We start from the raw sequence: 14,241 nt of genomic DNA, 5'->3' as shown, positions 1-14,241 counted from the left end.
TTGAGTACATGTTCATGAAGACTGACATACCGCTCCTCAGACATATCCAGCTCCTGGCCGTCCTTCATCCACATCACCTGGATATTTGGCTCTGAAACTTCACATTCAAAAATTGCCTTCTTCTTCTCTGTGATCTTTATGTCCTTGATTTTCTTGGTGAATTCAATCACTCGAGCTGAAAGCAACAAAAAGAATTATATAAATTTGACAACTGATACTAAGATATTAGTACCATATAGTATTGTTAGCAGTGTTATGGACATTTGTCATTTGTCCATCACACAAAACAAATATGGCTCAATTTAATCAAATATAATAATCCACAGAAGCAAAGAAGAGACCCCCAGTGTTTTTCTATGTTCAGTCTTCTGCTGTTTAACTCTAAGGTGATGAATCAAGACTCTGAGTATCACTTTGAGCTTTCCTGTTTCTCTGTGGACGCGCACTCTCAGGGTCCACTTTATCAGGCCCACCCAGCTAAAGCTAACACAGTCTGATTCATTCATCATCATGCTCATTCATGAAGTCTGTGTTGAAACTGTTTTCAGAGATAGGCGATCATTTGAAGGCTGCTGTTGAACTGCATTGTATAATACTGACATACAGTATATTACATTATACTAATATTTTTTTACACCTCATTCATATGAGTAAGGGGTAGAGTAATAGAAAAGCCTCTCTCTGTAAGGCAGTCATACTGTATGAATGTACAATGCAAAAAATCATACAGGAATTTTGTGGAATCAACTAATCTTTTGTCTTTAATATAAATATTTAGTTTTATTTATGAAGCTGATTCAACATAAATGTCTTAGAATTTAGAACTTCTAAACACAATTTATAATAATAAGTTAAATGAATGTACATCTCAAAGTTGACTTAAGAGGTTGAGTTTTTAAAGAAGTATCATAATATTAACTTCCCAGCATGCATTGTTTGAGTGTTAGAACTTTGGTATGCAGGAAATAAAATGAGTAAATCAATCAAAAGTACAAATAAAAGCAATGCCATTTATGTCCAGTATACTCCTCATAGAGCCTACTCTCTTATATGTTGCATATTAAGTTATTTTTCAGACAATGCTGAAGGACAGATAAAATATTTACCAGTTTAGAAAAAACAGTAAACGTACACAACGTGACATTACCTTCGACAAACAGGTTAGCAGCGGTGGCGGCAGAGCCAGCCACAAACTGGTACTCTCCTCCGTCTCCAAAGTGAACATTTCGGATGGTGAGTGAGTGTGTGAGCTGCCGGCTGCGGACCTGACATCTGTCCGATGACTTCACCTCCACACCGTTCTTCAGCCATTTGTAGGTGATGCCCTCGTAGTTGACAGTGACCTCAAAGGTGATGGTGTCTCTCTCCTGAGCATTCAGATCCTTCAGCATGGAGGTGATCAGGATGGCTGCAGGGGGAAGTACAGGTTGGGTGAAACACAACTGAAAACTAAGAATGAAAGCAACTTATTATAATTACAAATTCCACTTTATTAATCGTTTTTATGTGCTCTGAAATTATGATATGCATCTTAGAACCTTAAGTTTTGGGGGGAAACATGCAGAAAGATTTTAGGACTACTGCGAAAAATTCAACAGTGTTTGTGTCACATTATGAGCCAGTATTTTGATGTGACTTGACTGGTTATGATTTGAACGTGGTCTTACGGCTAACGGTGAGCGTAGCGGAGACTCTGTCATTCCCGCAGATGAAGGTGTACTCTGCAGAGTCGTCCCTGCTGGTGTTCATGATCTTCAGCTGGTGGAGTTTTCCTTGAACCACGATCCTGAACTTCTCACTCATTTCAATCTCCACGCCATCCTTCAGCCAGGTGGATGGTACATTGAAGTGAGAGACTTCACACTCAAATGTGGCTACCTGAGTCTCTGGGACCTCCACACTCTTCATGGGTTTGGTAACTCGCAGAGCTGCAAGGAACAAATCAATTTAAGAAATTAAAACAGTTAGACGAAATATTAGAGTTAGAGCGTAATAACAGCTTCTCACAAAAATGTACATTGTACAAATTAGAAAATATCTATTTTAATGACAAAACAAAAATATATAAGATTTAGAGAAATTTCCAAACATTACAAATTCCATTTAATAAATTTGTGTGATTTAAGTGCACACCTAGAAATTTGTAATTTTAAACATTTTACAAAATTGGTAATTGCACAACATTTCTAAATTACAAAATAAATTGAAATCCATTTATTCTTTTTTATTTACTGTTTTATTGTAACCTTTAGATGTAATATTTCATATTAAAGTGTCACGTACCCTCCACAGTAAGCATGGCGCTGCACTGCAGGTGTCCAACCACAGCGGTGTACTCTCCTGCATTGCTGCTGTCAACGTTTTGCAGGATCAGCTTGTGAGCTTTCCTCTCTGACAGAATCTTACACTTTTCGCTCGACTTCAGCTCCACACCTTTAAACATCCACTTGACGGGGATGTTGTCATGTGACAAGCTCATCTCAAAGGAGGCGGTGCTGTCCAACAGTGATGTCATGTCCTTTATCTTCTTCACAATCTTGATCGCTGCAGGAACAAGTAGCCAATAAAGTTATCAAAAGTTAAAATAGTAAAATGCTAAACTGTAAAAAATCCAAGTTCCAGGATGATCATTATATTGAATAATTATAGATTATTGGGCAGAATTAGGCCACTCCCTGTGATCATGTCGTATGTCAGTAATATACTGTAGAGGCAATCTGAGGAAATCAGTTAAAAGTGATAATGTGACTTTCACACATTATCTCATTTATGTCTGCAGACAATTCATATTTTTGGGAAAGATTTCAATAAAAATGCTATCAAAATGAGTTGTTACAAAATCACTTAATGTATAAATAGAATGCACTATGGTTTTCTCCTTACATGTGTCAATAAATAGTTAATATTTTTTACAACTTTCATTGTTCTATAATAATATTTCAAGTGATTTTGACTAAATATTTGTACATTTCTAGAGCATCTGGACCATCTTCTTGTATTAAGAGGTTCTGCTAACTTTACAATCTGTCAAATTACTAAAGAGATAAGTCTGACTAACAGCTGAGTTTGTTCTTAAAAAAGATACCATGCATGTGGGCAAGGACATTTTAAAACAATAATGCATACAAAACTGATTAAAAAAATATAAAAAATGAACCTGCAGAGAGGTTTTTTTAATTTTACAGTTCATCAGTGATACTCACTCTCTACGTTGAGTCTGGCATTGGCGGACAGTTTTCCCAGTTTGAAGGAATAAACAGACTCATCCTGTGTGTTGCAGTTCTTGACCTTCAGGGTGTGGACCATGCCTTCAGAGGTGATCTCGTATTTATCACTGTTCTGCAGCTCCACTCCATTCTTGATCCACTGGGATCCTTTCACATCCAGGTGGGTGAGCTCGAGCGTGAACACTGCCTCCTGGGTTTCTGTCACAGTCTGGTTCCTGAGAGTTTTCTTGATTTTCACCGCTACAAAATCAAAACAAAGAACTCAGTGTGTACAATAAAATTCAATCAGATAACATATAATAACATAGATGCTGAATATGTATGGTGAGATGCTGGCACTTACCCTCCACTCTGAGGTTAGCAGTGGTTTTGGAGTTGGCCACCTGGTAGGTGTACTCTCCGACGTCCTGAGGTCTGGTGATGACAATGACAAGGCGCCTGACAGCTCCCTTCACCTCACTTACCACATTCTCATTGAAGTCCACAGGGTGACCCTCCTTAAGCCACTTCCCTTCAGTGTCGGCATTGGCAACTTCACACTCCAGCTCAGCTGTCTGAGACTCCACCACGGTCACATCCTGCAGGGGCCGTGTGATGGCTCCACCTGGTGGCAGGACAAGGAAACGGTTTGTTTTATGATTCATGGGCAACAGAGCGGCTCTATCCCAGGCCCAAAGCCTATATCAAACTTTTAGATTTTGAAATGAATGGAAATGTTTATCAGCCACCTGGTTCCAGTGGTTTCTGACAGTCAGCGATGGTGTTAGTTCATTTGAACATCATCTGAGCACACACCTAAATAACCTTTTAAAGAGTTTGGACATACCAGAAACAGTGAGCCTGGCACTGGACGTCTTTTCACCAGCGTGGAACATGTACTGGCCCTCCTCATCCTTCATGGTGTCAATGACAGTCAGAGAGTGAGCCTTGCCCTTTGACTCTATCTTATGTTTGGGTCCACGTTTGAGCTGCTGGTTCCTGAACGTCCAGACTGGGTCAATACCAGGGTGAGAAACTTCAACATTAAAGGTGACGTTCTGGGACTCCGAGCACACTTTGTCCTCCATGTGCTTCACAATGTGTACCTCTGTAACAACAGCAACATGGTTAGAACATGAAACTGGAAATGGAACCTAAAAACAGTATGACATGAAAATAAAATTTGTCTTACCTTCGACAGTCAGGTTGCAGCTGGTGTCGACCTTGCCGACCACCAGTTTGTAGTGTCCTCCATCTGAGGCGTAGGTCCTGGTGAAGACCAGACGTTGCTTGGCTCCCTTTGCCACCATCTGGATTCGGTCACTGGGCATCAGCAGTTTTTCGTTGTGGTACCATTTGACTGAGCTGATGTCCTGAGCGGAGATCTTGGCCTCAAGAACAGCTTTGGTGCCCTCAATGGAGGACACGTCCTTCAGTGGCACCACAATATCAATAGCTATGAGGAAATACAATAAAATGATGATCAGAGACGTTCAAAGTATTCTGATGATGGCTGCAGTTGGGTGTCCCTACAACCAGAATTCTGACACTAATTTTGACTCTTACTTTGAACATGGAGTTTGCCTGAAGTGGAAATGTCTTGGGCAGGAACCACAAAAGAGTAGGAAGCAGCATCTTCTCTGCTGACATTTTCAACCAGAAGCTTGTGAACCAGTTTGTCAATTACAATGTGGACACAGTCCGAGGCGGAGATAGCCTGGCCATTCTTCATCCAGGTTCCCTCAACGTTCTCCTGGGAGAACCTAACCTCCAACTGTGCGATATCACCCTCACAGACTGTGAGATCGGTCAGGGGCTGCATCAGGGTTACTGGGCGCACTAAAGGTGGAGAAACCTCATTATGATCACATTACATCACCTTCACCAATAACTGAAATACAACATGCAACCTACAGCTACTATCATACTGCCATATTTTGTTCTGAAAACTTTAAGTTATTTATGAGTCCCAGATCTGAGGTTACTCAGTAAAGTTGCTCACATTTCATCTTCAGTGCGGCACTGGTCCTCAGATCTCCACATACAAAGGTATATTTCCCCTGGTCCTCTTTCCTGACATCTTTGACAGACAGGGTGTGTCTTCCGCGGCGGGAGGACATGACATATTTACTGCTGGGAGAGAGTTCCTTGTCTCCAAAGAACCAGCTGCCCTCAGCATCTTCACGAGAGAGCTCAACCTCAAACTCTCCAGCATAGGTCTCTGGTACCTCAATGTTCTCCAAGTGTTTGATGAGCTCCAGGGCAGCGCCTGGATACAAAACAGTATCATTAGCCATTATCTACAGTCCACCCAAATAAGACCATAAAACACAGCGGATAGGAAGAATCTCGGTGTAAAGATTACCTTCTACATGAAGCCTTGCGCTTGTCCTGACACTCTCGTCATCTACAAGCACACATGTGTATTCGGCATCATCCCTCATTTCAATCATCAGCACAGACAGGAAGTGGACCTTTCTGTCTGAGTGCATTCTGTATTTGTCTCCGGAAAAGATCTCCATGTTGTTCTTGAGCCACTTGACCTTGACGAAAGGTTCATTAGTTTCACATTCAAAGGTCACCATTGTGTCCTTCTCACTGGCACTGGCATCCTCCAGGTTTTGGGTAAAGCTAACTGCTGTCTTGGCTGCAATGAAAAAATATGACATGAAACTTTGAAGTTTATCTAGACAAAGGCAATGAGACGTTTACTAGAGTAATCTGGTATAAAGTGGGTATACCTTGCACAAGCAGGAAGGCATGGCTCGAGGATTCCCCAGCAACATTCATGGCTTTAACCATGATGCTAGCAGAATCCTCTACTGTGACATCTCTGATCACCAGTTCACACACATGGTCCTCAGGCCAGTACCAGTAAATACGGTCTGACTTTTCCATCTGAATGCCATTCTTGAACCACTGGCACTCAGGTTCTGGTCTGCCCACGACTCTGAGTCGGAAACGGACCTCATCCATTGGAGCAACAGTTTTGCTAGCAATGCGTTCCAGGATCTTGGGTGCTTCCATGCTGGGGGAGAGCTGGACTCTCTCTGGTTTGATTGTGGGGATGGTTACTTTGCCCTGTTCCTCCATCTTCCTCCTCTCAGCCTCTTCTTTCTCTTTCATATGATGAAGCAGCTCCTCCTTAGTCTTCTTCAGGAGATCCTCATAAGAGTCATCCCTCTTACGAGACTTGAACTCAACAGCAGAGATGGACTCATAGAAACCTTCCTCTGTCCTACGCTTGAACTTGCTCTTCAGCTCCTCTGACTCCTCTGAGGTCTTCTCGTGAACAATTCTGTGTGTCTTACGAAGCTTAACAACTTCCCTGTCCTGTGTGGCCTCGGCAGGTCGGTCAACCTTCACAACATCAAATCCAACTCTGCCAGGCTCATGTGCAGCTTCTGCAGCCTTTGCTTCAGGAGCACGACGGAGGACAGATCTAAAGTCCTCTTTCTGTTGGATCTCCAGCTTGACAGTGTGCTCAGTTGTGCCCAAGGGATTGTCTGCAACCACCCTGACCTCTCCTGCGTCATAGGACTTAATGTCGACAATCTCTAAATAGTAAATACCGTCATAACGAAGTCTGTATCTCTTGCTTTTACGGATAAGTTGTCCATTTAGGTACCAGTTAACCTTAGGTGCTGGATAACCGGTCACTCTGCAGCGATATCGTGCAATGTCACCTTCCAGCACTCTGGCTGACTCGGGAAGCAGGACAATTTCAGGTTTGGTCTTTTCAGATTCCTCGTCAGTACTGACTCCTGTAGGTCCTCCCTCCTGAGCCATGCGCTCGATCTCATCAATTCTGTGTGCTCCCTTCCTGCCTTCAGGAAGCTGTGTTTCCTCAACAAGACCCTTCTCATCCTTGACAATCAGGGTGGCTGAGGTCTGGTCAACTCCAAACTTGTTTGTGGCTCTGCAGGTGATAACGCCACTGTCTCTAGCATAAGCAACTTCATAGTCAAGGCTGCAGTAGCCAAATTCATTGACCATACGCAATCTGTTAGCAGCTGCCAGGGGTTTGCCATCATGCAGCCACTCTACTACCATGGTGGGGTCACCAATAGGGGTCAGTCTGCACTCAAAATGAGCTGGACCAAAACGCTTCATTCTGATAGAGGTCAGCTTCTTCTTGAACAGTGGTTTCTGTTGCTTCTCTTTGTCGTAAAGGTCACCCTCCTCCCACTGCTCTTGACCATATCGCATATGAAGGGGCTCCAACTCTGGAGCTGCAATCTCCTTGGCCTTGTAGGTTCCTTTGGGAATAATGAGCTTTCTCTCAGCTTGAGGGGCAGTAAAGTCCACTTCAACATTGACTCTGCAGCGAGTGGTGTCTCTACCAGCCTTGTTAATGGCTGTAGCTGTGTACCAGGCACTGTCTGAGCCTGAAGCAGATGGGATCTGGAATTTGGCCTCTCCTTTAGTACCATCAATCCTGAAATCAATCAAATGAATCAAATATATTGATAATAACTCACTACTCCACAGTTTTACATAGCTGTTTCAAAAGATCAGAAAATAATTCAGAGCTGAAATTTAAGATACATACCTGATATGTGGGTGCTTTTGTGGTGTGATAATGTCACTATTTTTCAGCCAGACAATATCAGGCAGGGGATTTCCAATGGCTTTGACAGCCAGTTCAACCAGAGTGCCCTGCTTTACAGTGATGTTCCTCAACTTTTCAACAAACTGAGGGCGTGCTACGCTTTCTCGAGCTGCAGATGGTAAAATATGACAAAGAACAATACAGGTTTTAAGAACAGATACTTCAGATATCAAAGCATAAAGCACAAAGTTTCAAGTAATCTGAACCAGTCTAATAAATCTGTGATACAGACTTACCATCAACAGTGAGATTTACAGAAACTGAGGTCCGTCCAGCTCTGTTCTGAGCAACAACTGTCCATTCTCCAGAGTCTTGCGGCATGGCTGGGACAATGATCAGAGACTGAATACCGTCCTCTTTAATCACTATCTTGTGGGTGTAGTCATTGACCACTTGTTGTCCTGGGCAAAGAATAAATGGTTTTACAACTGACAGTGGCAACAGATAAAGGTGCATTTCTGGGAATATGTTGAAATTTGTTTGTCTTACCATTGTGGAACCAGTATGTGTCGGGCATGGGTCTGCCAACAACCTTCAAGTCAAATCTGGCAGTTTGCCCCTCAGAGCATTTTATTGAAGAAGGCTTCATGACAAACACAGGTTTGTAAAGTCTTTCCAGTTGAGCCTCATCTGTCTCTTCAAGCCTGCGGGCGGGAGAACGTGCAGGAGAACGGCTGGAAGAACGCCCAGGTGAGCGGCTTAGAGACCGAGGAGATGAGGACCTGAGAAAGGCACAGAGTCATCAGTTTCAAGGTGTTTTCAGTTTAAAATGTGCTATCTGATACAGTAACAGAGGAGTCTGCATTGTAGGCGACATGTGTTACTGGGACCAGTAGCATCTCACAAGTGTCAATGGGTCCTTTTCAGCTGTCTAAACCTTTTAGGAGAGGTGAAGCAGCAGAAACAAGCTATGAACACACAGCTGGCTCATTATCACCCATTCATTTTACAAATAGTAATGTTATCTATTGCGAACATAAAAATGTCATTTTAGTAACGATTAGAACTTTTTGTAGTACTAGTGTTGGTGTGAAGGTTCCTATTTCTCACTTGTTTAAACTATTCTCAGCTGTTGGCAAACATTAAATCTTACCGGATCCTCTGCATTGCTGGCTGTGGTGTGTATCTCTGAGGTGTTACAGCTCCGGACGGTTCCACATAGAGCTTCCCAGAGCTGACAGCATTTCCCTTCATGTTGGTGGCGAAAGCGGTGTACACGCCCTCATCCTCTGGTTGCACTACAGGCAAACGAAGGCTGGCTCGTCCATCCTGAAGAACCTCCATCTGGTAACGGCCACCAGCCCTGATGCGCTGGCCATCTTTGTACCAAGCAATCTGGCAAATGACAGAAAATAATTTTACACACCAACATAATTTCTCAGTATAAGGTACTACAGAAGTTGTAAGAATCTTGTTAGTCAAAGCATCCTCTTTAACATTGAAAAAAACTTTTTAAACACATAGTTATAGTGACATCTGCTTTGCAACTGCTTATGGCAACTGTTCACTAAAGGTTGAAGACTCAAAAATTAGTTAGAGCTAAGCCTCAACTCAGCTTCAATTACTATGATATAATGTATGTCTTTTGCTGTTTTATCAACTTGGTGAATCATAGTCACATTAAATTTTGTAAATGCACCAAAAATAGGGTTAGGGTTAGCCCTAGGCCAAAAATAAATTATGAAACTAGTTTACTAATTTTAGACTTTTAACATGTAGATAATATTTTCCTGCAACATTTTCAACTTAGTACCTTTGGCAGCGGCTTTCCACCCATCTTGCAGTGGAAAGTAACACCCATTCCATCCATGATCCTGTAGTTTTTGACTGGTGTGTCAAAGGCCGGCTGTACTGCCTCCTCTTCTGCTGCAGTCACCATCAGCTCTCCATCCTCTGTCACCAGCTCTCTGTAGGTAATCCTCATGATACGGAGTTCAATCTCCTGGATGATCCTTTCTTCAAAGGCTGAAATAAGGAATTCCTGCCAAAAAGTTTTTTAATGTTTAATATCAAAAATTAACTGGGATTACGGAGACTTCTTTTAAATCTTGTCATCATGGAACTATGGATCTTTAGCAAGAATGTACCGTTTCTGAGACAAAGCTCATGGGGGTTGTCACCCTCTTCTGTTCCAGCTCGTATTGACTCACGACCACAGAGGGCTCCTGAATCACTGTTGTCGTTACTTCAGTTTTATATGTCACGTCATGCTGCTTCATATGGGCTTCGTATTCCTCTGTAAAAATAGATGCATAAACACTGTGAGCCACTGGTCCAACAAAGCATGTCAGATTTATTTATGAAACAGATAATGGCTTCTGAAGTCAGGCATTCGGATATGATAAAAATCTCTGGATGGAGACACAAAAAGGATGCCAATACCTTCCTCCAGCAGGCTGGCGGAGGCTGAGGCTTCCCCATGAGGATTCTTGACAAAGATGGAGTATTCTCCAGCATCATCAGCAAAAGTCATGGAAATCTCCAGTCTGCATTCTCCAGTCTCCTTTTTGTAGGCAACTTTGTATCTGATACCAAAAAACAAAATAATAGTTAAAGTTGTGATCTATAAACAAAGAGATCTAAACCTGAAATTTGACGTTGCTCTCTTGTTCACCGATTTGATTTGTCTCTCACCAATCAGAAGTAATTGCTTTATCCTGTCAAGCCACTCTGATGTTATTTAAAAAATAACCTGGAACCAGGGAACATCTGGCATTTTTTACTTCATGAAATTATTCAAACAATTAATTGATAATCAAAATGTTTTTTTATTAATATTCAACTTGATTAATCCATCAAATCGATGCAGCTTGAGCTGAAATTGCATGAGTAATAAACACAGTTTTTCTTGGAAAAAAAAAATATTGAATTTAGTTTTTTGGTGTAGTTAAATGTACTTTATCGCTTACATAACATCACAAACTTAAGTTTTGTTGAATAAGTTGTTTTACTAACCAGAAACTCAACTAACAAAGAAATACCAGATCTCTGGGTCACGAGGCCAAACCTGAACCTGAGCTGGAAACTTAGGGGTTGGAATCAGGCTATGAAAATAACAAACAGACAGGTCTGAACAGAAACTATTGGGAGATTTAAACCTGTATCCAGTAGTGAGTGGCACACCACTCTTCTTCCAGATGATGTGAGGTTTTGGGATTCCTCCAATCTGGCATTCGAAGACTACGCTTCCTCCCTCCACCAGCTTCTGAACGGTCGGTTTCTTGATGAAGAAGGGAGCAGCAGACTCTCCTGTAGTCACCTCTGCCACCATCTGTTCCTTTGTCTCAAAAGCAACACTGAAGGGAACCAACAGCTCGATCAAATACTACAACTGTAGAAACCTACATAACTGTACAGTGGCTGATTAAGACTGTTGGGTAGTTATACAAATATGACCTTTACTCACGTTTTCTCTTGTGTGATTCCAATTTCAGTGACAGTCATCTCCTCTCTGCTCTCAATTTCTTCTGATACTATAAAAGAGGGTAAAAGTTGAATTATAAAACCTGAGATTTATTTTAATGAGAAAATTATCCTAAAACTAATTAACATTTTGCCAAAAGACCAAAACTAAATTAGAAACATATGAGTCATTAGTTAAAGTTGAGTCAAATTTAACTGTTTAACAGTATTTTTTGAAATACATTTCACTTTAGTTACTACAACTCAAAAGGCCTTTGTTCATTATGCTACCATCATTACCTTTGACGAGCAGGTAGCAGGAGGTGCTGACGGTTCCTGCCTCGCTGGTGGCGGTGCAGGTGAAGCGTCCGCTGTCTTCAGCGAACGCTTCACGGATCACCAACCTGGCGAATCTGTTCTCGTAGGTGATCTGGAAATCAATGGAGCTCTCAATCTTGTAGTCCTCTCTGAACCACATGATGACTGGAGCAGGGTGACCACTGATCTGGCACTCCAGGGTCACAGACTCGCCTTCTGTCACTGTCAGGTTCTTCAGGCCCTGAGCAGAAAACAGTGACACCTTCAGAGACCTGGAGAGACTAATGCTGACAGTTTGTTCAAACTCTTCAGAGGTAAGTCACGACTAAAGAACATGTTTTGATTTGTTTTGTTGTATTTTGTGTTTAGTGTGTTCAAAGGACCCCAACTAACAATGGTGTAATAAGTATTCAGAAGTTTGAGTAAAGGTACTCAAGTATTATCAGTGAAGTTAAAGTATCATAAATAAAAGTTTATTTTATCAGATCATTAATCCTGAGTCATCAATGCTTCAGCAGTATTTTACTATTGAAGCTGCTCCAGGTGTAGCTGCTTTAACTATGTCATATAAAGTAATATATTTTACAAGCGTATCATATGCCCTTTATGCACAATCTTACAAAATTTTATTGGTAAAATCTGAAAGGCAACAAGCAGCTAAAAATGAACACCATCAAAACATTATCCCCAAATTAAATAGATGTTCTGTGCATGCTAACATTTATTAACAGCACTAATCACAAAGTACAGCTGAGGCTGATGGGAACGTCATTAATTCTGCAGGTATTTGATCATAAACCAAAGTATTGGACAACTTAAAATGTTGACCTAATGATGGCGCTAAAAGACAAGTTAGATGATCATCAAAGTTATTACAGTTCATCCTGAAGGGACCAAGAACATCTGAACCACATTTCATCACAATCCATCCAGTAGCTATTTAGATATTTTACTGAAACCCACAAATATCAAACTCATGATGGAGCCAGAGAAAAAGTCAGAGGATCACCAAAGTCAGTAGGATTCATCCTCTGGGAAACACGACTGTCTGTACAAAATTTTATAGAAAACCAGCTAGTACTTGTTGAATAGTTCAGTCAGGATCAAAGTGACCATCCACAGAGGCTCAGAACACACACAGCACACCTAGCTGTGGATGACTCCACATTGACTACTACAGCAGTTACATTTTAAAGGAAGGAAACAGGAAATAGACAGGGAAAAGTACTTACAGCGATAAGAGTGGGAGGGACAACAGGCTCCTGGGCTCTTGTGGGCACTGCAGCCGCCTCCTGAAGAAAAACAACATGAGTCAAACATCATCGAACACATAAAACAGCAGTGTTTCTCAGCTGAGGCGTTCTGTGAGGATGGAGGGGTGGAAGCCAGTTAGAACAGATAAAAACCCTGCAGAGAGAATGGAGGGATCAACAGATGAAGACAGTAAGAAGAAGAATAAGAGGACTCTTCATGAGGCAGGTGAGGGGCAGCGTGTGATTGGCTGCGGTGAAGAGGGGGAACGCAGGTGACAGTCCACACAGGGTTAAATTGGGGGAAGTGAAGGTAGGACAACAGCAAAGGGGCGTTGGACCAACCTGAGGCTCCCAATCCTCAAACTCCTCTTCACTCATTGTGTAAGCCCCACCCTGCCGTAACTCAACCTGACTCTGATATCTGACGTCTTTAAATGGCGGGGGGAGGGGTTCTGGCATCACTCGCACCTCCACCACCGCCCTGCGAGATGGACTGGGAGACTTGACAGGCTTGATGATCTTTCTGGGAGAGGTGGGGGAAGATAACTCTTTGTGCAGAGTGGCGATGGCCGAGCCAGCGATGGACACCTGACCGAGCCAACGAAAACAGCGTTAGCCACCGTCACAGACAAAACACAGCCTCCAAAGCCGACGATCAGTGGGGGGCGAGTTAGTGGGAACAAGTGTGAAGAGTGACTCTGAGTAGAAGTGGGAGTTAATTTGCTGATTATTTTTTCAGTTAATCAATTAATCATCTTGTCTATAAAATGTCAGAAAAGAGTAAGGTCTCTATTATAATTTTCAGTCATTCAAATTGCTTGTTTCACGACCAACAGTCAAAACCCAAAAATATTCACTGTGACTGAAATGATTATTTGATTAACAGTGGGTTTCCCTCAGTGGGTGAGACTGAAACTTCAACCCCCCCAAAAGACTGAACCTAAAGTTGATAAAACTAGAAATTTGTAGGGAAAACAGGGAAATGTACGGCGTCTGCAATTGATGCTGTGGTAGATGATGAAATATATTTTAGGATGGGTGACACTGTGAGGAGCAAGTCAGAGTGAATCACACCACATAACAAAAAGGTAGAGACTGTATGTTAAGATGTGTGTGTGTGTTAAAGATGATATGGAGGTTTTTGGATGACGACGGCGGGCCAGCTGGTCCTCTCCTTACCTCGTGGCTAGATTCATGTTTAGGAACAGAAACTTTAGAAACTGTGAAATGTGGTACTGAGGATGGGGTGACACCAGTGTCCACATGGGAGGAGATTTCTGTTGTTCTCTGAATCTGGAGCAACCAACAGAATTTAATGAGCGGTTAAGAAAGCTGAGACTCTATTGTTATTATCAGATATCACATCATGGCTGATATGAATTGAGTAAACTCTCCCGACCTGGGAGACCTGGACTCTGTGCTGTTCTGAGGTCATGGCGACAGCAGCTGG

At 42.1% G+C, this 14,241-nt stretch overlaps 1 protein-coding gene across 20 annotated transcripts in view; it reads right to left on the bottom strand.

Moving 5' to 3' along the window:
- Positions 1-14,241, bottom strand: part of ttn.2 (titin, tandem duplicate 2) — a 213,788-nt gene that overhangs the window by 181,957 nt on the left and 17,590 nt on the right. For all 20 annotated transcript variants that reach the window (XM_071472682.1, XM_071472683.1, XM_071472679.1 and 17 more), the window contains 23 exons: positions 12,771-12,830; positions 11,521-11,779; positions 11,225-11,291; positions 10,917-11,114; positions 10,201-10,343; positions 9,906-10,054; positions 9,572-9,799; positions 8,912-9,153; positions 8,308-8,540; positions 8,055-8,219; positions 7,759-7,927; positions 5,948-7,644; positions 5,572-5,853; positions 5,209-5,475; positions 4,773-5,045; positions 4,399-4,662; positions 4,054-4,314; positions 3,571-3,831; positions 3,204-3,467; positions 2,284-2,544; positions 1,668-1,928; positions 1,148-1,408; positions 31-175 (listed from right to left, as the gene is read on the bottom strand). In XM_071472682.1, coding sequence (XP_071328783.1) covers positions 31-175; positions 1,148-1,408; positions 1,668-1,928; positions 2,284-2,544; positions 3,204-3,467; positions 3,571-3,831; positions 4,054-4,314; positions 4,399-4,662; positions 4,773-5,045; positions 5,209-5,475; positions 5,572-5,853; positions 5,948-7,644; positions 7,759-7,927; positions 8,055-8,219; positions 8,308-8,540; positions 8,912-9,153; positions 9,572-9,799; positions 9,906-10,054; positions 10,201-10,343; positions 10,917-11,114; positions 11,225-11,291; positions 11,521-11,779; positions 12,771-12,830 — 6,410 coding nt within the window. The remainder of the gene's footprint in view (positions 1-30; positions 176-1,147; positions 1,409-1,667; positions 1,929-2,283; positions 2,545-3,203; positions 3,468-3,570; positions 3,832-4,053; positions 4,315-4,398; positions 4,663-4,772; positions 5,046-5,208; positions 5,476-5,571; positions 5,854-5,947; positions 7,645-7,758; positions 7,928-8,054; positions 8,220-8,307; positions 8,541-8,911; positions 9,154-9,571; positions 9,800-9,905; positions 10,055-10,200; positions 10,344-10,916; positions 11,115-11,224; positions 11,292-11,520; positions 11,780-12,770; positions 12,831-14,241) is intronic.

The sequence above is a fragment of the Trachinotus anak genome, unplaced genomic scaffold (assembly GCF_046630095.1).
Source record: "Trachinotus anak isolate AG129_WGS33_773 ecotype Australia unplaced genomic scaffold, CSIRO_AGI_Tana_v1 ptg000039l, whole genome shotgun sequence".
NCBI lineage: Eukaryota > Metazoa > Chordata > Actinopteri > Carangiformes > Carangidae > Trachinotus > Trachinotus anak.
The sequence above is the reverse complement of the archived record's forward strand: the minus strand, read 5'-3'. Positions and strand labels throughout refer to the sequence as shown.